The sequence below is a fragment of the Tachysurus vachellii genome, chromosome 6 (genome assembly GCF_030014155.1).
Source record: "Tachysurus vachellii isolate PV-2020 chromosome 6, HZAU_Pvac_v1, whole genome shotgun sequence".
NCBI classification, from domain to species: domain Eukaryota; kingdom Metazoa; phylum Chordata; class Actinopteri; order Siluriformes; family Bagridae; genus Tachysurus; species Tachysurus vachellii.
In genome coordinates, this window is record NC_083465.1 from 25,375,722 (window position 1) to 25,397,666 (window position 21,945).

General features: G+C 40.5%; 1 protein-coding gene across 3 annotated transcripts; it reads left to right on the plus strand.

The window, feature by feature from the left end:
- The first annotated feature begins 556 nt into the window (after window positions 1-556).
- Window positions 557-18,361, plus strand: usp38 (ubiquitin specific peptidase 38). Of its 3 annotated transcripts, XR_009648647.1 has the most exons (12): window positions 560-705; window positions 1,607-2,382; window positions 2,586-2,721; window positions 3,000-3,129; window positions 3,902-4,003; window positions 5,783-5,941; window positions 8,056-8,249; window positions 8,374-8,467; window positions 10,925-11,031; window positions 11,431-12,682; window positions 15,067-15,200; window positions 15,921-16,044. XR_009648647.1 is itself a non-coding variant. In XM_060873102.1 (11 exons), the coding sequence occupies exons 2-11, from the start codon at window positions 1,701-1,703 to the stop codon at window positions 16,092-16,094; spliced, it is 3,030 nt and encodes a 1,009-aa protein (XP_060729085.1). In that variant the 5' UTR covers window positions 557-705; window positions 1,607-1,700; the 3' UTR covers window positions 16,095-18,361. The 3 variants fall into 3 exon arrangements, 2 of the variants coding, with proteins under 2 accessions (XP_060729085.1, XP_060729086.1); XM_060873102.1 differs by lacking the exon at window positions 15,067-15,200 and having other exon boundaries at window positions 557-705; window positions 15,921-18,361; XM_060873103.1 differs by lacking the exons at window positions 15,067-15,200; window positions 15,921-16,044 and adding an exon at window positions 14,925-15,058.
- Window positions 18,362-21,945: the final 3,584 nt, after the last annotated feature.

Consider the following 21,945-nt stretch of genomic DNA (forward strand, 5'->3'; position numbering starts at 1 on the left):
TTCCTGCGTTGATATTTTTGCTCCTGTCGAGTTTTATTATTAAGGATTCATTTCCATTTGCATTAACAAATAAACCATCCTAAATCCGCATTGACAATACATGCGAGTCGACTCTCTACGTTCACCTAAAAAGAGCCGGCTAATTGAGTCGACTCATTCGCGTGCGAAGCCTCTCCAGTAATAATTATTATATGCTGTATTGTGATATGATGCATTGTAAGAATATCGAGCTAATTGTGGAGCTTGTTGTTTTTAAATATGCACAAGATATATGTTAAAAGCGATGTATTAAGGTAACGTGTGTATGTAAAAAGAACTTAAAATCCACTGATAGGCTGCACATGTGACAAATAGCATTGATGTTTGTGAATATAGGCATTACATATACATCTGTGGTATTGTTATATATCTGTTAGACCAAGTGTGTTGTTCCTCTTTTAATCTAATTGTTAAAAAAAATACTATGTAATTAAATATTCTTGCATTAATATAGTCATTTTTTTCCTTTAAAAAGTTGGCAATACTTTAGAATGCTTAATGGGGGTCCTGTGTTTATTAGCAGACGCAGGATGATGACGTTTATGTCCATCAGCTGATTGGGAGACTGGAGTAGAATCAGAACTGCGTTAAGATCAAATTCGATTGTCATTGAATTATGAAGCTCCTTGTTGGAGGTTATTCATGGATTGTATAAAATGACTTTTGGTGAGTCCCAGTTGTGTATTCGCATTATTTACGACCGTTGGTGAAAAAGAAACGTTATTCTGGCTAAAATTCTGTTAAGTCAGTGTGGTGTCTTGGCCTGCCTGCACCGTTATTTATTTCCTACCTGTATCCCGACAAGTCCCGCCTATTGCACTGCGATTGGCTTGTCGAACTTTCGTACACGTTTTCTGATTGGTGGAATGAATTTCTGGCCAATCCGAGCGCACGGTACAGGTTTTTCGGAAAACGGGTGGTTAAATGTCGACGTCTGTGTAACAAGGCATGGGGGCTTTGTTTGGATTTTTTTTTTCAATAAAATCTGATAAGTTGTTTTAAATAAATTAGGACAAAATATTTTGGTTTAAATTTAAATGCAATACCTAAACGTTTCTCGTGTCCAATTCTTGCAGTATTGATCGAATTTGGGCATATAAGCTAAAATGCTAACAATTGTAGCTTTGATCCGTGACCATCGACACAGACACACACACACACACACACACACACACACAGACACTCACTCACTCACACTCACACTCACACTCACACACACACACACACACACACAGTCACTCACTCACTCACACTCACACACACACACACACTCACGTGTAGATTTTTAGAATTAAAAATTTACTTTAAATAAACTAAATGTCCTGAGCCAAAAACTATAATGTTATTTTAATATTTATTGAGAGAAAAAAATACAAATGAAATATTAGACACAATCCTGCAATTTATTATTAATATTATCACACTTACAATAATTATTATTATTATTATTTTTTTTTTTTTTTACAAAACATTAAAAACAGCGTAAGAGAGAACTCCATGTAAAGCTGCTCTTTATGCTTCTGTTTGTTTTCATGAGATTCATGAGAATGATTTTCTTTTTTGGCAGGGTTCCACATCTGTCCCTGTACAGATTTCCCCCTGATAGTTGCTCCGTTCCTCTCCGTCCTCCCCATGGTTCAGTAGAGCTCCAGAGCTCCAGAATGGATAAAATTCTTGAAGGACTGGTGAGCTCATCACACCCGATCCCTGTGAAGCGGGCCATAGTGAAGATGGTGGTAGAGGCGGCTGAGAAAGAGGTGACCCCGGAGCAGTGTCAAGCCCTTTTTCATCTCACTGCACGCCTCATCCTGCTGGGCGAAGAGGCCTTCCAGCGGCAGGTGGGTCACCAGGTGCAGGAGGCGTACGCTCGCTACCACCGGGACGAGTTTGCCCGCTTCCTGAGTAAGGACTATGTCCTGGACTTGCTGCGTCAGGGCTACGGCCCTCTGGACCGCCGAGATCCGGCCATATTGGACTTCCTCCACGGTTGCCTGCGGCTTCTTATCAGTTGCCCGGCTGTGCTAGACCTGGCGCCGGTGCTACAGACTGAGGTCCTGCGCATGGTCTGTGAGCGACCTGACGCCGTGTTCTGCAGCAAGCTCGCCATGCTGCTCAGCGATTTTCCCCAGTGTGTACCGCGCAACAAAGCTGCCGTGGTGCTCTGCCAGCAGTTTGTGCGAACTTTTGCACATTTCCAGTGTCCGGCAGCCGAGGAGGCAAAGCTTAGGCGCTACGTAGGGAATGTGGGTTGTGTGGCCGCCCTGCTGCAGGGGATCTGGAAGGCCGAGCCAGCCACCCTTCTGCCCTCACTGCAGGAAGTCTTCGCTATTATCTCCTCAACAGGTCAGGAGCTTTAGCAGCATTTTTGTTTCAGATGAACAGAAACAGAGCAATATATTAGCTGGCTTTAAAATGAGAAGCAGCTGGTTATGTTTCCAGGTTTCCATCTGAGATTCTCTTCAGAATCTATAGAAGTGTATAATTGGTAATATAGAGGCGTGTATGTGATTTTATTATTTTTTTTTGTGTGTGTGTTTTGGTTACAGATCCATCCACTGAACCCTCAATCGCTCTGGCGAGTCTGGTGCAGCACATCCCTCTGCAGATGATCACAGTTCTCATCAAGAGTCTCACCACTGACCAAAACGTTAAAGACGCCAGCATGACACAGGCACTCAGCAGGTCAGCTCTGACACCCGCTCGCTTGATAAGACATAATTGTTCCATTACCATTCCAGTGTTTACAGAACCAATTAAAAATGTTTGCAAAATTGCAGGGAATGTAAAATCATGTCTGTGAGTATCGGAGCTTCTCGATGAGGTCAGGAGGTTGTCAGGTTTTTTGTCTGACTGTTTTGTCTGTGTTTTTCTCTCTCTCTCTCTCTCTCTCTCTCTCTCTCTCTCTCTCTCTCTCTCTCTCTCTCTCTCTCTCTCTCTCTCTCTCTCATTCTCTACCACAGGATGATCGATTGGCTTTCATGGCCGTTGGCCCATCACGTAGACACCTGGGTTATTGCTCTTCTGAAGGGACTGGCTGCCGTACAGAAGTTCACCATCCTCATCGACGTCACCTTGCTTAAAATCGAACTGGTAAACACCGTCCCATGTGGACAGGGATTTGTCTAAACTCTGCACATGATCCGTTATTTACCTGCTCGGTATAATAATCCAAACCGTATCAAGAATTTATCAGTGATTTTTGTAGCGGTTTCCTTTTTCCTTGGGCTGCTCTTGGTTCAAATATATAAAACTGCACATCATTATTGCTGTATTGTCCATGGAAATATTTTGGGAAGCACCAAGCGTTACTCCACATTCAGTAATTCACACAGTAATTAACACATTCAGGCTTTTCACACTGATCTTAACACCGGGTTATCATCATTATAAAGAGGAGGTAGGGGAATGTCTCAGACTTGTAATCTAGAAGCAGGCTTTTTATCATGGGGCAATAAAATCCAGCTCTGTAGCAGAATTAGCACCACATTTGCAGTGAGAAATGACATGGTGTTAGAATGTTCCGGCTCCATGCTTATCAACGGACAGATAATCAGAAGCTAAGCAGCGAGTCCCATCGTAACATGTGTTTTGTAGTCACCCTGTAGAAACCCTGCGAGTTGTGTAAACAGTACAGTAGTTGCAGCGTTGAGGGTCGCAACTTGCCACAAAATGTTGTTGCTGATGTTATTGTTCGTGCTTTCATCGGTAACTATGTCAGGTGCTAAAGATGAGTTTATATAATGCAAAGCAAATTTAACAATAAAAACACAGTATTATTCCTTTAGTGTTCTATACAGTACAGTCATAGTCATGTGCGTTGTCTTTCTTGTTACTTATTGTTACCTGTATTTTCCATCTGCAGGTCTTTAATCGTCTGTGGTACCCCATAGTGAGACAGGGGGCATTAGCAGTTCTCTCTCACATGTTGCTGAGCTTCCAGCACTCACCGGAGGCCTTCCATCTGGTAAGAGCATCACACAACCTTCTACTAAACGTTTCACTTTAGTAACAGGCAAATGATTTACGTTTACGGCAGTTGGTAGACACCGTTAGCCAGAGCGACATACAGAAATAGGTGGTTAAGGGCCTTGCTCAGGGCCCAGTAATGGCAGCTTGGTGGACCTGGGGTTTAAACTCACAACCTTCTGATCTGTAACCCACCGCCTTTTCCACTGATGCATCACCCAAACAGATATGTCTTCTCATCCATTCGTCCGTCCAACCAAACAACCGTCCGTCCGACTGTTCATCCATACGTCCGTCCACACCGGATATCCTACTGGGTCTCAGGGAACCTGGAGTGTAAACCCAGGAGTGTCCAGGCACAAGGCGGGATACACTATGGACGGGATGCCAGTCTCTCTTATAGCACAATTATATACACACACACACACACTACAGGCAATTCAGAGATGCCCACAGCACAGTTTTGGACTGGTGGAGTAAACCAGTGTACCCATTGGAAACCCATTAGAACATGCAAACTACAAAAACAAATGTAGGAGGCAGGCAAATGTGCTAACCACCAAGTCACCAAGCTACCGATTCCCCTCCTGTTACCTCTAATTGCTTAATACTATTGGGGGGGAAAAAACAAAGTAAAAAAGCATGATCCATAAAGCTGATCTTTAAGAGTAAGTTAGTGTTGTTTGCTTTTTTTTATTATTATTTATTTTATTTTTTTTAAATATATATATTTTTTGTGTTAGTGACCGTGCACAGTTGTAAACTAATTCGAACTAGAAGTATGCGTTATAGCAGGGGTGTCAAACTAAGGTGGTGTAATTATATTTGGCCCGCGAGATCATATCAAATCAAATGTGCATTACAGCTGGCTAGCCGCATGCTCCGCTAATACTACAAATCCCAGAATGCCTTGCCACTGTATTGACGAGTAGTCACGAACAGCGAGCGCCCCTCATTCTCTGTTGACAGTCGTTAACAACCATGTTACAGTCACATCGGGCAAGTTAATTCCACCTTCCACAAAAATGGCCAAACAAAAGATGGACAATAGGAGCTTTCAAGACAGATGGGAGGCAGATTATCTGTTCACGAATATAAAGGACAGACCTGTTTGTCTTGTGGGCGGAGCTAACGTGTCTGTAACGAAAGAATATAACATAAGACACTAGTCGAAAAGTTGGATTTTCTTTGAATGAAATGATTATTTTTGGTTGTTTTGTTGTTGGTTTTGAAAAAGATCCACTTCAAAAAGGAACTTAAAATGATCCAGTGAGAGACATCATTTATTTTATTTATTTAAATAAGAAATGAACACCACTGATGTGTCTTTTATTTAAAATTTAATTTCTTATGTGTTTGTAATATCAAGCTCTGGTTGTTCCAAATCCTGTGTTCAAGCAAAACTAAAGTTTGTTTCCATATGAAAAAGGTTGAACATTACATATCAGTTGCAGTTCATTTTTCAGTAAATATTCAGTTTGGCCCGTGACTTTATCGCAGTTTTATATTTTGGCCCACTGTGGATTTGAGTTTGACACCCCTGCGTTATAGAAACGCATCAACTCCCTGAGACTCCATGAGGAAGAAACCTTGAGATGAACCAAACTCAATCGAACTCGAGTGACTCCGGATAGCAGGATTATAAAGTGTTACTGTATACAGGTGTTAAAAAAAAATGGTACCTCGACAACGCGTTCGAAAGGATCTTCAGTTGTGTGACGGTCTTTACAATTACTGTTTAAGAGTAATAACGAATGTTTGTTTCGTGCCGAGACAGGTGGTCCCCCACATAGTACCGCTGGTGAAGACTTTGCAGAGCGATGGCCTCCCTAACAGCGAAGCCTTCCTGCTGCAGTTCACCGAGCTCATCCACTGCATGATGTACCAGTACTCTGGCTTCCCTGACCTTTATGACAGCATCCTCAAAGTCATTAAGGTGAGAAATCCTGACTTGCATCCTTTTGTAGATGTAACCGAATGAAACAGATACAAATCCAGACACCAACAGAACACGGAGCTTTAAACACATACGGATAGACTTATACCCCTACGGTGTATGTCGGTAATTTGTCAAATGTTCTATTCAATAAACTTGCTCTAGTCCAGGTATCACCCGCTCCTGCACATAATGGGACTGATAACGAGTACAAACCTGATTAGCACATAATTGCTACAGCTGTGTGTGGGAGGTGAGAACATGGCAGCATGTACATATATTATATTATTAATAATAATAACGAGAGAGAAATCATTTGTTAATCCTGAAACTTGTCGTTATCGTAAACGATATCGCGTTATATTACAGTGCTGTTGAATATTTAGATCTGTTGTACAGAATTGTTACGATGCTGGTTTCTGTGGAGTCTCCAACATCACAGCTTTCTAACAGTCAGTGTAAAAGCTGTAAGCTTAAAGGTGGGGTCTCCGTTGTTTGAGAAATGCTTCAGAAAACTGAGTCGGGCCGCCAAACAAAAGAAATACAAAACTAACGTGTAGCCAATGAGCAGAAAGGGGCGTGTCTTGTCAATATGGGAGGAGAGAGTGTTCAGTGCGCATGTGTGACATTAGCAGAAAGCGGTTTTAACGTTGACATGGAGGATAAAAACAAAGAAAGAAAGCAAAGAAAGGCTTACGATAAGGCAAGAAGTAGGACGTGTTAATATAGGATCAGCTTTCCGGAGATAAACCTTTCACTGTACAACACACACTACTACAAAAACACATTTGTATTACCATACTATTACTCACTGAGTTCATTTATTGTTAAAAATATCCCCTCGGTCAGCTGCCCCAGCAGCTTCCGCCATAATACCTGTCTGGGTTATACTTGGGTTATACTTGTCTGGTGTGTGTGGGGCGGAGCTATCAGAACAGGGGTGGGACCCATTTGGGTTAGGGGCGTGTTTGTTTTGGTGATTTCAAATGTCAGCGTTGGCTTTTAAACAACGGAGACCCCACCTTTAAGTTCTCAATACAGAGGAGTTTCTTGATAATGTGAAAATGAAAAAATCTTGATTTGAAGACTCGATTGAAACTCCGAGCTTTGTAGTAGAAACAGAACTAATAGAAAAACAGCCATAAAACGCTCGCTTTTCTGTTCTCAGTGTTTTGAACAAAATTTGTCTGAATTTTTTATTTTTTTTTTCCCGGATCATAAACAACGCATACGATACGGATAAAAAACGATACGGAGACGGATTAACTTGCGCTACACGTTCACTGTAATTAAAAAAAATTTCAAAATTTCAATAATTCTATAAGGAAGTTGTACTTCTGTTTCACTAATAATTAAAAAAGAAAAGAAATAATTCTGTGATTAAGTTGTACAACAGGTTTACCGTATTGTTTTTTTTTTTTTATGTAAGAAATAATTCTACAATAACATTAAACAACAGGTTCACCATATTTAAAGAAGAATAAATAATTCTGTAATAAGGTTGTACAACAGGTTCAAAGGATTGTCTTAAAAGAAAAATTGAATAACTAATTTTATAATAAAGGTATACAACAGATTCACCTTATTTATATTAAAAAAAAAAAAGGAGAGGGAATTCTATAAATATTGAAATTCTATGAAAATTTCCTTAATTGAATAAACAATGATTCTGGTGAAAATTGAAACTCTGAGCTCTAATAAATTAATAAAAAGTATGATGTATGATATGAGTCAATGCTGGCAATTCATGAGAGGGAGGGAAGGAGGGAGGGAGGACTTAAATACTGAGACTGTGTCGGAGTCCCAAACATTAGTTAGAAGGCTGTTCCATAACTGTTTTGCTCTGTAAGAAAAAGCTCTGCCCCCTGCTGGAGACTTTTGTACTTGAGGTGCTACCAAATAGGTGCTAGCAAAAGATCTCTCAGGTACTGTGGCGTGTGACCATTAAGTGTTTAATAGGTTAGTAATAGTATTTTATAATCAATTGCGAAACTTGACTGGGTGCCAATGCACTGAGGATAAGATAGGGGTGATGTGTTCACCTTCATCGCTGATCCCTACACTGCAGCACGTATATTGAAGATACTGACAGTGAAACCTTTATAATGTTACAGGACCTCCCTAAACCCAGTGAAGAGAAGATAAAGTATGTTCTGAACCAAAGTGCCTGGACCTCGCAGTCAAACTCTTTTGCCTCTGGACTGCTGAGGATTACGTGCAAATCGGAGACGGGGAAGACCGGACTCATGAACTTGGGCAACACGTGCTATCTAAACAGCATCATTCAGGTGCTGTTCATGGCTACAGAGTGAGTTTACTTCTTGCTTTATACCATCCAAATGCTAATGTGTGTGAACAGGGACACACACAGACCCGATCTGGATAACCGTGTGAAGCGTTAATCGCGTAAATTCCTCTGTCATTTTTCTCAGTTTTAGACGACGCGTATTGTCTCTGAACCTGAACGGCTCCGATATGCTGATGAAGAAACTGCAGCTGCTTTTCGCTTTCTTGGCACATACTCAGGTTTGTAGGCTTCCGCCAGTTGATCTCTGTAGATTTAACACTGTTTCTTTAAAAACATTTTCCCCACACACTCGTGATCAGTTTTAAATGGACAGTGAACCCTACTGGAAATGTAAAGACACCTCAGCACACTTGGGTCTCATCTCCAATGTTAGTGATGCTGCTTTTACTATTTAGATGTGTTTCTTTAACAGAACTGCTTAAACTTAGACAGACAGACAGACATTTCTGCATCTAAAGGATATAATGTTTTACTGTAGTCGAATACAGTAATAAAGTAAAACTATTGATCAATCCCTCTACCTGTTTACTGTTTCTTTCTACTCTCTGTCTGTCTACCTGTCTATCTATTGATCTGCCTGATAGACAGATAGTCATACAGACAGACAAATAGATAGACAGACAGACAGAGATGGAGTACATAGATACAGTAAATAGATAGAGAGACAAATAGACAAACTTAGACAGACTGACAGACAAATATAGACAGAGATAGATTGAGATGGACAGACAGACGGAGTAGATAGATACAGTAAATAGGTAGAGAGAGATTGACAGACAGACAGATAGACAGACATACAGATAGACAGACACACAGACAGACATGGAGTAGATAGATACAGTAAATAGGTAGAGAGACTGATGGACAGATAGATAGACATAAATATACAGACAATCTCTCTACCTATTTACTGTATCTATCTACTCCGTCTCTGTTCATCTCTATCTACTGTATCTCTCTGTCTGTATATTTGTCTGTCTATCTATTTGTCAGACAGACAAACTTAGACAATCAGTCTCTCTACCTATTTACTGTATCTATCTACTCTGTCTGTCTGTCCATCTCTACCTATCTCTGTCTGTCTGTCTGTCTGTTTATCTGTCTGTCTGTCTTTCTATCTATCTATTTGTCTGTCTGTCTAAGCTTGTCTATCTGTCTATCAGTCTCTCTACCTGTTTGACTGTCTATCTATTAGTGCTTTTTATTCGTAGTATTTGTTTCAATTAATGTCCAAAGACGATGCTGATGTTTAAAGCAACGAGACGGACGAATGACGATCGAATCGAAGGAAACCTTCAAAGAAAAGAACATTTCACTAAATAAATGTCGATTTAATAATCATACACATTGGTTATACGATATACATATACGTAGGTATACGCTTTGTAATTTTCTTCAAAATATTCATATGTAATGTTACCACAGTCTCACTGTATAAATAGATCTATTTTCATAGGCAGATGTACTTTAGGCTACTTCACATCCTTTTATAACGCCACATTAACCGTTCATTTAAAAGCCTTTTGTTATATGACGTGTCCTAGATACTGTAATGCCTTAGCCCCAGTGTTGTAATGTAACGGAGTACAAATACTTCGTTACTGTACTTAAGTAGAAATTTCACGTATCTGTACTTTACTTCGCTATTTAAATTTGTCAACGTTCACTTTTACTCCACTACATTTCCTAGATAAAATGTACACTTTTACTCCTTTATATTTCCACTAAGCATCTTCGTTACTCGTTACTACAAAATAAAATGAGAAGAAATGTGTGTGACTGCAATAAGGGAGGTTTGGTGAATCACTGCTCCTAGATTGCATTACTCACGTCCGCACGCTCTACGGAGAAGCACAGGGATGCGCAGCGTGCACGCACAGTCATAGCTGGAAACACTTATCTATAACGTCAATCGGCTGAAAGCCGCAAAGACGGCAACCAAAAGCAGTGAAATTTCACTATTCTTACTACCAGAGTTGTAGCACAAACAAAATATTAATGCAAACAATCCATTCAATAATAAATAAAAATAACATTTTATTATTTGGTCTTTGTCTTGTGAATAATTTTTATTAATGACTGCATTCATTGGACTCACTGTTTGTAGAGAACGCACACATACATGAACTTATTTGATTCAAGACTGACATCATTACATCATGCATAACATTTTGGTGTCCACTTTTGCCATTTTAAATAATACCATAACTTTTGGCTTACTATGTGGTCATATAATGTATAATATAAAACTCTTCTTGTTTTAAATTCTCACTGAGGGCTAAAACCCCCTAAAGATGAGACCCTAGAACCGCCCCTGATCTTATGCCTACCGAAAAATCACAGAAATTTTACTTTTTACTTTTACTTCAAATACTTAAGTACATTAAATATCAGAAAATGACTTTTGATACTTAAGTACAGTAAATATCAGATACTTTAAGACTTTTACTTGAGTAATATTCTAAAAGGTAACTTTCACTTCTACCAAAGTCTTTTTCTAGTACGATACTTGTACTTTTACTCAAGTATTGCTTTCTAGTACTTTATACAACACTGCTTAGCCCTAAAAGAAACCGTATTGGTCCAACATATTGGACAGCTGCTATTAGTAAAATTGTATATCAACACTTTTTTATTATTTTTGTTGTTTTTGATTGAATTTGTTTCTACACCAGCGAGCAGCGTACGCACCGAGGAGCTTTCTCGATGCCTCACGGCCGCCCTGGTTCACCGTGGGCTCCCAACAGGACTGTTCTGAGTATCTCCGCTTTCTTTTAGACAGGTACCTCTAGTATATTTAGCACTGTCTGTCTATTTACAGCCACTTTTCCAGGATATACCCATTTGTTTGTAGACCTTTTTAAACATACGTTTCAGTTAAATGAATAATACACGTGAACCTTTCTGTCTTTCAGTACTATCGTATAGTACATAGTGTATTTTAATATCTTGAGCACAGCGGATATTAACAATAATAAAGCGAATAATAAACTTCTAGTTTTTCGTGTGGTTTTATAAATCATAAAATTGCATGGCCGGTGTTAACGCAGGTCACTTTTAATCCGTGACACGACAGTTATTTTGTCTCGTTACATTTAATACTCCAGTACACACTTTCATAGTTTCTGAAATCTGCATCATCAAGAATGCTTGTATTATACGTTTGTTTTGTTTTATTAAGGCTGCACGAGGAGGAAAAGACTCTTCTTGCTCTCCAGACAGCCAAACCTAAGATCCGGTTCTCTGACTCTGAGGGTACGGACGATACACAAGCTCAGACCAACACTCTGTCTCGTTCCCAGACTAAACTGGCGGATGCCGAGGGTGATGCACGGACTCTGGTGGAGCGGATGTTTGGCGGACGTCTGTCCACGAGCATCCGCTGCTTGCAGTGCCACAGTCTTTCTGAGAAAGAGGAACCGTTTACTGATCTTTCTCTCGCTTTTTGCCCAACGGGCACGATGGGTTCCTCCCACCAGGGGGCGGTAAACGGCGGCAGTGAGAACCCTGAAGGCGCAACAAAGGATGAGCGGAGCGAGGAGAGACCCAAGACGGAGGCAGTGCTGTCCCTGTCAGATCTGCTCGAGTATTTCCTGGCACCAGAGATCCTGGAGAAGGAGAATTGTTACTTCTGCGAACGCTGTGGCTCCCTGCAGCGGGCAGAAAGAGCCATGCACGTGGTAACTGCCCCCGAGTACCTCATCCTTACTCTTTTGCGCTTCTCGTATGACTCGACGTGCCACGTGCGACGCAAAATCCTGGACAACGTAGACACCCCACTGCACATGTATCTGCCTGTTCGACCCCACGGCACGTCCTCATTTTCCTCTTCTTCGTCACCACAGTCTGTGCATATGGACTCTCCAGACAGTGGCGAGAACTTGGCCAAGAAGCTGAAACCTTCTCATAAAGAGAAAGAGGAGGAAGCCGAAGGTGTAACGGACAGCGGGATAGAGAGCGGGAGAAGGGACTGGGGGTCAGGGGAGCGGTGTGTACCTTACGTTCTGTGTTCTGTAGTGATGCATTCTGGGATGTCCTCAGAGAGCGGACACTACTACTCGTACAGCAGGAACACGAGCGGTACATCAACCAATCCTTCTTTTAAGAGTCCGGATTCAGATTCCGGTGTCGGCGTTTCAGAGAGCTCAAGAGCGTCACAGGAAGAACTGGAGCATGCAGGGCAAGTCTCCAAGGAATGGCTCCTGTTCAACGACAGCAGAGTGACCTTTACCAACTTCCAGTCCGTGCAGAACATCACTAGCCGTTTCCCCAAGGACACGGCCTACGTCCTGATTTACAGGAAGCAGGAAGAAGGCGGGGAACAGGCTGGAGGTTCGAGAGCTACCGTGAACGGCTCGAGGCTCAACGGGGAACCACCTCTTCATAAAGATCTGATGGATGCCATCACCAAAGACAACAAACTCTTCCTACAGGTGAGTGGATTCTTTAGTACAGAGGAGATTTTTTTTTCTTTTAACAGCTCCACAGTTACATGCTACCCACCACTAGAAGGAGATGATGGAGTTTTGTTCTGTCCTGTTATCTAACACCTATTGAAGCCGTCATTATTCCCTGCTGCTTCACATTTCTTTGCATGGGAAAAGAGTGAAGATTTACTTTATTTCATCTTTTATGTGTAAAATGACCTTCTCTCCCGTGTACGTGCTTTTCTGTATGGTTGTGATCCTTAAACCTGTCTGAATGGGCTGATTCCAGTAATTTAAGTTTACTTTACTTGTTAAGTAATCTTAACTTTATCATGTTAAGTGTCATTTAAGTCATAATTACTAATACATTAACAGTATTGCTTACTTGTATTCAGTCACATTTACTTAAACCATTTAAGTTTTATTAACTTAAAGGTGCGGTGCATGATGTTTGAAAGCCAGTGTTGACATTTGAAATCAGCAAAACAAACACGCCCCTAACTCAAATGGGTGTCACCCATGTTTTGATAGCTCCGCCCCACATATACATGCGCAACCCAGGCAACTATTATGGCGGAACCTGCTGGGGCAGCTGGCCGAGGGGATATTTTTAACGGTAACGGCAGGTATCCGCCATGTCAATGTTTCAATCGCGTTCTGCTAATGTCACACATGCGCACTGAACACTCTCTCCAGAGCATATTGACAAGACACGCCCCTTTCTGCTCATTGGCTACACGTTTGTTTTGTTTGTCGGCCCGACTCAGTTTTCTGAAGCATTTCTCAAACATCGTGCACCCCACCTTTAAGTGAATCGGTGATTTGAGGAATGGTACCAGTAAAGTTTACTTAATAATAATTTATTTTTTTTTTTATTAATAATAGCAATATCCTTATTTTATGTTATGTACAGTTTCAAATACATGGCAAGTAGTAAATATTACAAGTCTCCATTCAGCCCACTTCACATCATTTCTTTTTAAAAATGCTGATTACAGCAGAAATAGCTGAAGCAATCGAGTCCATTTGAATGAACAAACAAGATAAAAACTCATTTGTAGTTATCGGACGACTGCCACCGTGTTCTAAACATCAAAATGTTTTAAACTAGCATCTCAGAATTAAAGTCAACAGACGTTTGGATTGGAAAACTTCAGCTGTCTAAACATCTCTACTTTCCTGTAATGTTTTGCAAACCTTATTCGAATGCCTGTAAGCTGAACATACCGACTGACATCAGTACAAGGATACGGTGATCCGTTGACGTATGGCACACAATGCAAATAACAAAAAATACAAATCATAACAAATGTTTTAAGGCTGTTATACAAATAGAAATACTGAGGCCATTCTTAAAAATATTTTGGTTTGCTGTAACAGTAAAAAAAAAAAAGGGTCGGTAGGTAGGTCTTTTATTTTTCTCCCCCAAGTTTCAATGTAAAAAAAAAAAAAAAAAGTACAATTTTGGTGACGGTGATTACGTAGGAATGAATTTAAAAAAATTAGCATATCGTGACGTCACTGACTGGGTCTTCAACCCGTGCCTTCGGGTGCATCGTCGCAAACCTCATTTTGACGCAGGCTATATAGACCACAAACAAATTTGTTTGAACAGTGACCGCGAAAATTTTGTTTACTGCAGCCGCAGCCATCATTACCAAGCGCGAACCGTCGACTCTGACAGTGAATGGGAGGATGAGACGACGCGAACGCACAGGCCATAGTGTGACATCCGTTAACCAATAGTGTAAACATAGATGACATCACGGGTTTTTATTTAAAAGAAAGAACGTAGCCTTCGTTTGTATGTAGGCCTAGGCAATTTATATATTTACAATACTTACTAAAATATAGTTAATATTATTTTATTGCTTTTGTATTAGTTATTTGAAGAGTTAAAAAAAAAATTGGTCGGTCTTAACCCAAATTTACAACCGGCAAGTCGGTCGGACTTAAAGCACAAAATAAATAAATAAATAAATTTGAGTCGGCACTAAATTGACAGGGTCGGTCGGGTTACGGCAAACAAGAATATTTTTAAGGATGGTCTGAATAATCAACTGAATCCATTCAAAAAGTAGAACTGAACAAACTTTGCTATGGCTTTGTGTTATGAATGATGTCATCTCAGTAGTAGCCATGTGAACTGAAGGTCAATCGTTTCGACCTATTCATCCGAGATGCATTGATTCAGGCAAATAACTGGTTCTGATTGATAAAGTTTTGGTTCTAATGACTTTGATCCCAGATCAAGATTTGCTGGATGAAGTTGAACGTGTTCTTCACGCACTTTGGGTAATGAAGACGGAGTGCGTACGATAGTCCGAACGAGAGATAAACAGAAAAAAAGGCAGGTCCCTGACATCACTCATAACAATACCTCCCTCTAGGATGGTAGCAGCGGAGACTGAATGTACAGAGATATACAGAGAAGAGCAGTGACGAGAGTCTTCATTGGTGACTGTCAGAATGTCAACAGGAAGTGCTCAAAGTTGAGTCCTGAACAGATAAAATATCAAACAATGTAAGTAATTATATCTGACGTAGACATTAGGCAGAGCTGCACATACATTTTTCAGGTCACAAAACATTCAAAATTCATTAACCTTTAAAAAAATAATGTAAATATTAATCGTCGCTTTTACAGCTACTTACAAAGCAAACCTTGATCAGTTCTGAGGGGTTGTCCTGAAGAAGGACAGGGGTAACTTACGTTTCCTTAAAAAAAAAAAACACACAGCGGCGTATAATGAGATTCCATGTTATTCCGAGTGTGTAAAGCCTTAAATGTGCACAAACACTTTATGCAAGCATGGGATTGGTATACAAGCGATGTAGTGTTACAGTAAAAGCACTCTGTCTGCGTGACATTTGAAACACTTATACGGCCAAAGAGACGGCGTGGAATTCCAAAATGCTCTCAAAGTCACAGTTCCGCTGGTTATTTGTCTCTGTTCGATTTATTTATTGCTTTCTGATGAACTGCTGACAAAAAACATCTTTCCGCGAGCGAAATTCGCGTGACATACGAGCCCTATCTCTAACGGCTGGGTTTTTTTTTTGGGGTTACTGACGAACGGACAGACGACTACTCGCACCCCACCTCGCACACGGTCCTATAAAAGCACTTACTGTTTTTTGGTTTGTTTGTTTTTTTCTTCTTCTTTTTCTTTCCTGTAGTACTCTACAATCAGGTTGGTAAGACTTTAACCAGCTGTTTTTGTAAACCTTTTGTTCCTCCCAGGAGCAGGAGCTTAACGCGAGGGCCCGTGCTCTCCAGGCCGCCTCGGCCTCCTGCTCGTTCCGTCCCAACGGCTCAGATGACAACGAGCCCCCGGGTAGCTTCGGGCCCTCGGGTGGAGGAGGAGGAGGAGGAGGAGGAGGAGGCTTCAGCACTGTTAGCAGACTGGTCTTCTGAGAGTGGGATGCTTTCACACTGGACTCAAACACTCAACACTGGACCTCCTTCTGTCTGAATCCAACATACAGACATTCTCAATAACTCAAAAGCACCTCACAAGCTCACAACCTCCTTCACCTACATATCCTTTTTTTTTTCTTTTCATTTTTAAAGCCTTCATGCAAAGTGTTCACACAAAATGCACATTGGTAAAACTTTATTGTAAAACATCAAGGACCCCTGTGTAATACATCGCATAATACATAGAGAAATGTCAGGGACTTTTATGAAACGTCAGCACTAGAGATTTGATCTTATTTCGGGTCTTTACATGAAAGGGAGAAGAGAGAACAACCGCAAGACGGAATAAACGGATTTCTTTATCAACAGCACAGTTATGACACCACGAAAGCTCTAGAAGGTTTACATTAGGACTTAAGTGGTAGAAATGCAAATCTGATCAGTCAGAGTGCAAGAATTAAGAGTGCGTTCATTCGTTCAATCGCACGGGGTTAAAAATTTAAATGTAAATCGTATCGAAATGTCGCTTCATAATGCAAATGCAGTGCTTCAGCTGCAACGCCGTAGTGATCAGCAGACCGTCACGACACACCTTTCAGTACAAAACACGACAAACGCAGTAAGCCGTAATGAGCTATAATGATAACTGAAGGTTCTTCTGTCTTCTTTCTTTTATTTCAAAAACAAAGCAATATACTTCGTACTTCAAAAATAAAAAAGTTTGTCATGTCGTTGAATTTTGAGACACAAATCCTCAGCTGTTGCGTTATTATTTTTTGTGCAATGCTTACGAAAGTGTTAGGAAGGTCCCTCTATATACAGTGTTACCATTTTTCCCCTCTTTCTTCTTCCCATCTTCATAGTTAACATGTTTTGGTTGCATTAGCTTCTGTAAAGAAATCAGATTTTCGCCGTATATTTTTTCTTTTCTTGTCATTCTCCACTCAGAACTCAGAGCCGTCATACTTGAACGAGCGTCCGTCTAACTGTCTGAAGGCGCCGCGGCGTACCTGTATACCTACAGCACGCGGACGGATCAACTGACGTGTTGCAATACGTTTACACGGAAGGATGCAATACAAATTTTTTTTTTTTTTTTGATTTCTTTGTGGAATTCCAGCTGGACTTTAACAGCAAAAATAATATCACTGAATTGTACTGGGATTAAAAAAAACCATGGGTGTGTGTGAAGAGATTATCTTGCATGCTGAATATTTAAATCTGGTCTCTTTTTTTCCTGCAGTTTTGCTGTTTTTAGTCGTTTTTCGCTTTCAGGGAGAATTTTTTTATATTTTTTTTTTCTCCTGTTGATTTTAAACTGATTTTATGTGCCTTTTGATACATATTTACGATTTTACAGGAAAATGTGACTGGGTTATAAAAAAAAACAAAAAAAACAAAACAAAAAAAAAGCCTTGTGTAGCTATATGGTGTTAATATTTGGTGGTTTTTATTTCCTAACAGTAAAGGTTCATGGATGAGCAACGGCTGATTTAATAAATGTATAAATATTTCGAATGTATATAACGTGTATAGCGCTGCTTCTAATCTGGATCGGTAATTTATTAAGGAGATCATGGCTGAAATTTACTAAATGATATTAACAGTGGTGTTTTATGCAAACTTTTACAAATTAAAGGACGTTAAAGGAGTTTTTTTTAGACCTTTGTAAAACAGTCTGAAAGAAATAACCCGAGTCTACTTTATAGTAATAATAAAAATATAGAAATGATCACAGTTACAAACTGCAACTAGAGTTTCGTCCTGTGGAGAAAACTAGCAGGATGTGTTTATTCTTAAAAAATAAAATAAAAAGGACTTAAGTCTCGTGCTATATCTTTTTAGTTACACATCAACTAAACATGTGATTATATTGTAACTACTGAGAATGTTTACACTGGTTTACAAATGGATCCCAGCAGGACATCTTGTATAAATACACAGTTTGTTAACTTTTGTCTTGTGTAATTTTAGTAAGATTTGATTACAACACTGCCTGCATGCCAGCTGTGCAGGAAGTGTCTTCCTTTTTTTAAAGAAGTAGTTCCCAATAGTTCTGTTGCAAGAAGTATTCATCCCTTTGAATTTTAATACACGTCTATATTTTTTTTTCTCATTTCAAGCTAGAACTGAAATGAATGTGATTCGTTTTATTTTATTTTTTCCTTTTTTTAACTTCTTGGAATTTTAGTGGACAGCCTCGTAGTTGTGTTGTATTCCTTTTGTTTTTAAATAACGGATCCTCAACAGGATGTTCAGGAAGGTTTGGGGTATTTTTTTTTTTTTTTAATAATAAAAACCAAACTGATTGATACTTTTCCAAACCTTTATTCTGGATTCTTTTTGATCGCTCTCTGATCTTCATGCATCTGTTTGTTTAGGCACGTTCTCAGACAAACTCTGGATTCTTCAAGGAACACGTGTATTTATAGTGAGATCACATGACGATTTAGTTATAAACAGGTGAACTCTGATGTACGACGCCACCACGACTCGCAAGGGGGTGAATACTTATACAATCACAACTTTTGCCTTTATATATATATATATATATATATATATATATATATATACACACACACACACACACACACACACAGTTGTATGTGTAAATATTTGGGTGTTTGGATCAGCAATTTCATTTTGATCTATCAAATAACTGAAGGACACAGTAATATTTCAGTAGTGAAATGAGGTTTATTCGGTCTACAGAAAATGTGCAATATGCATCAAAATGAAACTACATACAGTAGGGGTTTCCTCTGGGTACTCCGGTTTCCTCCCCCGGACCAAAGACATGCATGGTAGGTTGATTGGCATCTCTGGAAAATTGTCCGTAGTGTGTGATTGCGTGAGTGAATGAGTGTGTGTGTGTGTGCCCTGCGATGGGTTGGCACTCCGTCCAGGGTGTATCCTGCCTTGATGCCCGATGACGCCTGAGATAGGCACAGGCTCCCCGTGACCCGAGGTAGTTCGGATAAAGCGGAAGAAAATGAGTGAGTGAGTGAGTGAATACCTGTAACTACTTAGCACTGATTAATTGGAACACACAATTGGTTTGGTGGCTCATTAAGCCTTGAACTTCATAGACAGGTGCATCCAATCATGAGCAAAGGTAGCTGAAGAGTGGCAACACAGAGGCCTCAAAACAGCTCTCAAATGACCTAAAAACAAAGATTGTTCAACATTATGGTTTAGGGGAAGGCTACAAAAAGTTATCGCAGAGATATAAGCTGTCAGTGTCCACTGTGAGGAACATTGTAACATAGTGAAGGAATGGAAGACCACAGTTCTTGTTAAGGCCAAAAGTGGCATATTGGAGAGGTGAAGGATGGTGAGAACGGTCAAAAACAGCCCACAGACCACCTCCAAAGACCTACAACATCAACTTGCTGCAGATGGTGTCACTGTACATCGTTCAACAATTCAGCGCACTTTGCACAAGGTGAAGCTGTACAGGAGAGTGATGCGAAAGAAGCATTTTCTGCACACATGTCACAAACGGAGTCGCTTGAGGTCTGCAAACGCACATTCGGACAAGCCAGCTTCATTTTGGAATAAGGTGCTGTGGAGTGATGAAACAAAGATTGAGTTATTTGGTCATAACAAGGGGCGTTATGCATGACGGCAAAAGAATACAGCATTCCAACAAAAACACTTGCTACCGACAGTAAAATGTGGTGGAGGTTCCATCATGCTGTGGGGCTGTGTGGTCAGTGCCTGTACTGGGAATCTGGTTAAAGTTGAGGGTCGCATGGATTCCACTCAACATCAGCAGATTCTTGAGAATAATGTTAAGGAATCGGTCACAAAGATGAAGTTACGCCGGGGCTGGATGTTTCAACAAGACATCAACCCAAAACGTTGCTCAAAATCTACTCTGGCATTTATGCAGAGGAACAAGTACAATGTTCTGGAATGGCCATCCCAGTCCCCAGACCTGAATATCACTGAACATCTGTGGGATGATTTGAGGCAGGCTGTCCATGCTCGGCAACCATGAAACCTAACTGAACTGGAGATGTTTTGTAAGGAGAAATGGTCCAAAATACATTCATCCAGAATCCAGACACTCATTACAGGCTATAGGAAGCGTCTAGAGGCTGTTATTTCTGCTAAAGAAGGCTCTACTAAATATTGATGTGGATTTTTATTTATATGTTGGGGTGCCCAAATTTATGCACCGTCTAATTTCATTTTGATGCATATTGCACATTTTCTGTTAATCCAATAAACCTCATTTCACTACTGAAATATTACTGTGTCCTTCTGTTATTTGATGGATCAAAATGAAATTGCTGATCCAAACACCCAAATATTTATAAATGAAAATCATGGAAATTGTCAGGGGTTCATAAACTTTTGCATACGTGTGTGTGTGTGTGTGTGTGTGTGTGTGTGTGTGTGTGTGTGTGTGTGTGTGTTTTATATATAAATAAATTTGGCAATATTTATATTGTCTATATATAGACAAAATTTCTTTTGTAACTTTCTTCATAATCTATATTTACGTTCCTGCGTTTTGGTATTAAGTTCTGTATAGTTTCATGACATGATCCCAGTTAATAGCATTTCAGCTCCAAGTTGTAACTACACACTATGGAAACGTTCAAAGAGGTGAATAGCCTACTTAGATAGATAGATAGATCTTTATGTGTATATATATTAAACATATATAATGTTAAAAATGTAAAATTTCCATCTGCAGGAAATAGACAATATGAATGTGAACTTCCCCTCCTTGAACTGCCACCTTATTGTGGTGGAGGGGTTTGTGTGCCTGAATGATCCTAGGAGCTATGTTGTCTGGGGCTTTCTGCCCCTGGTAGGGTCAGAAACAGGCAAAACAAGGTAGGGTCAGAAACAAGGCAAACAGGTCCTGGGTGACGGGCCAGACAAAGAGCGGTTCAAAACCCCTTATGAAGAAAGATAAAGCAAGGTCCGAGATGTCGCCTGGTATGGCGCAACCGGGGCCCCACCCTGGAGCCAGGCCCGGGGTTGGGGCTCGCAGCGAGCGCCTGGTGGCCGGTTCTTACCCCACAGGGCCCGGCCGGGCTCAGCCCGAAGGAGCGACGTGGGGCCGATCTCCTGTGGGCCCACCACCTGTAGGAGAAACCGTAAGGGGCTGCTGCAATGTGGATTGGGTGGCAGTCAAAGGCAGGAGCCTAGGCGACCCAATCCCCGGACACGGAATCTGGCTCGGAGCTGGAGGAAGTGTCTGGGGTGAGGGAAGTCTGGGTGTCCCTGCTCAGACTGCTGCCCCCGCGACCCGGCCCCGGATAAGTGGTAGAAGATGGATGGATGGATGGATGGATGAATGTGAACTTATGCAATACACTCTAAGTTGGTACTGGAGAAATATTCCAAGAATAAATCCCTTTGATTTGGCGAGTGCATGTTTCAGCTCAGATTTTATACAGGACTTGTGTTACATCTACGAAGAAATGCTCGAGAAGTCAGACGAGATGAAGCCGAGACGTGTATTTACAGACGATGTGATGCTCCGATTCATCTGTAACACCTCAGACAGCCGCAGTAGTTACGTTACAATATATTACGTGTGCAGTTAACGTGTAATTGTGCAGCAATCAGAGACGTGAACGAGTCCTTTTACTGTGAGATGCTTAAGAATTCGAAATAATCTACAGCCACGTTAATGATGTGGAGCATCTGATGGAAAACAGGATCCAGGATAGAGGATGCAGATCACCTACACCTTGGTTTATGACTCATATAAGATTATATAATGTTAATTATGTGAATGTAAAAGGTCCTGCTGTTCCTTTGGCTCTTTTTCAGCTCTCTGAGTCTCTAATTTGAGTTAACATGCAAACTGAAAACTGAAAAA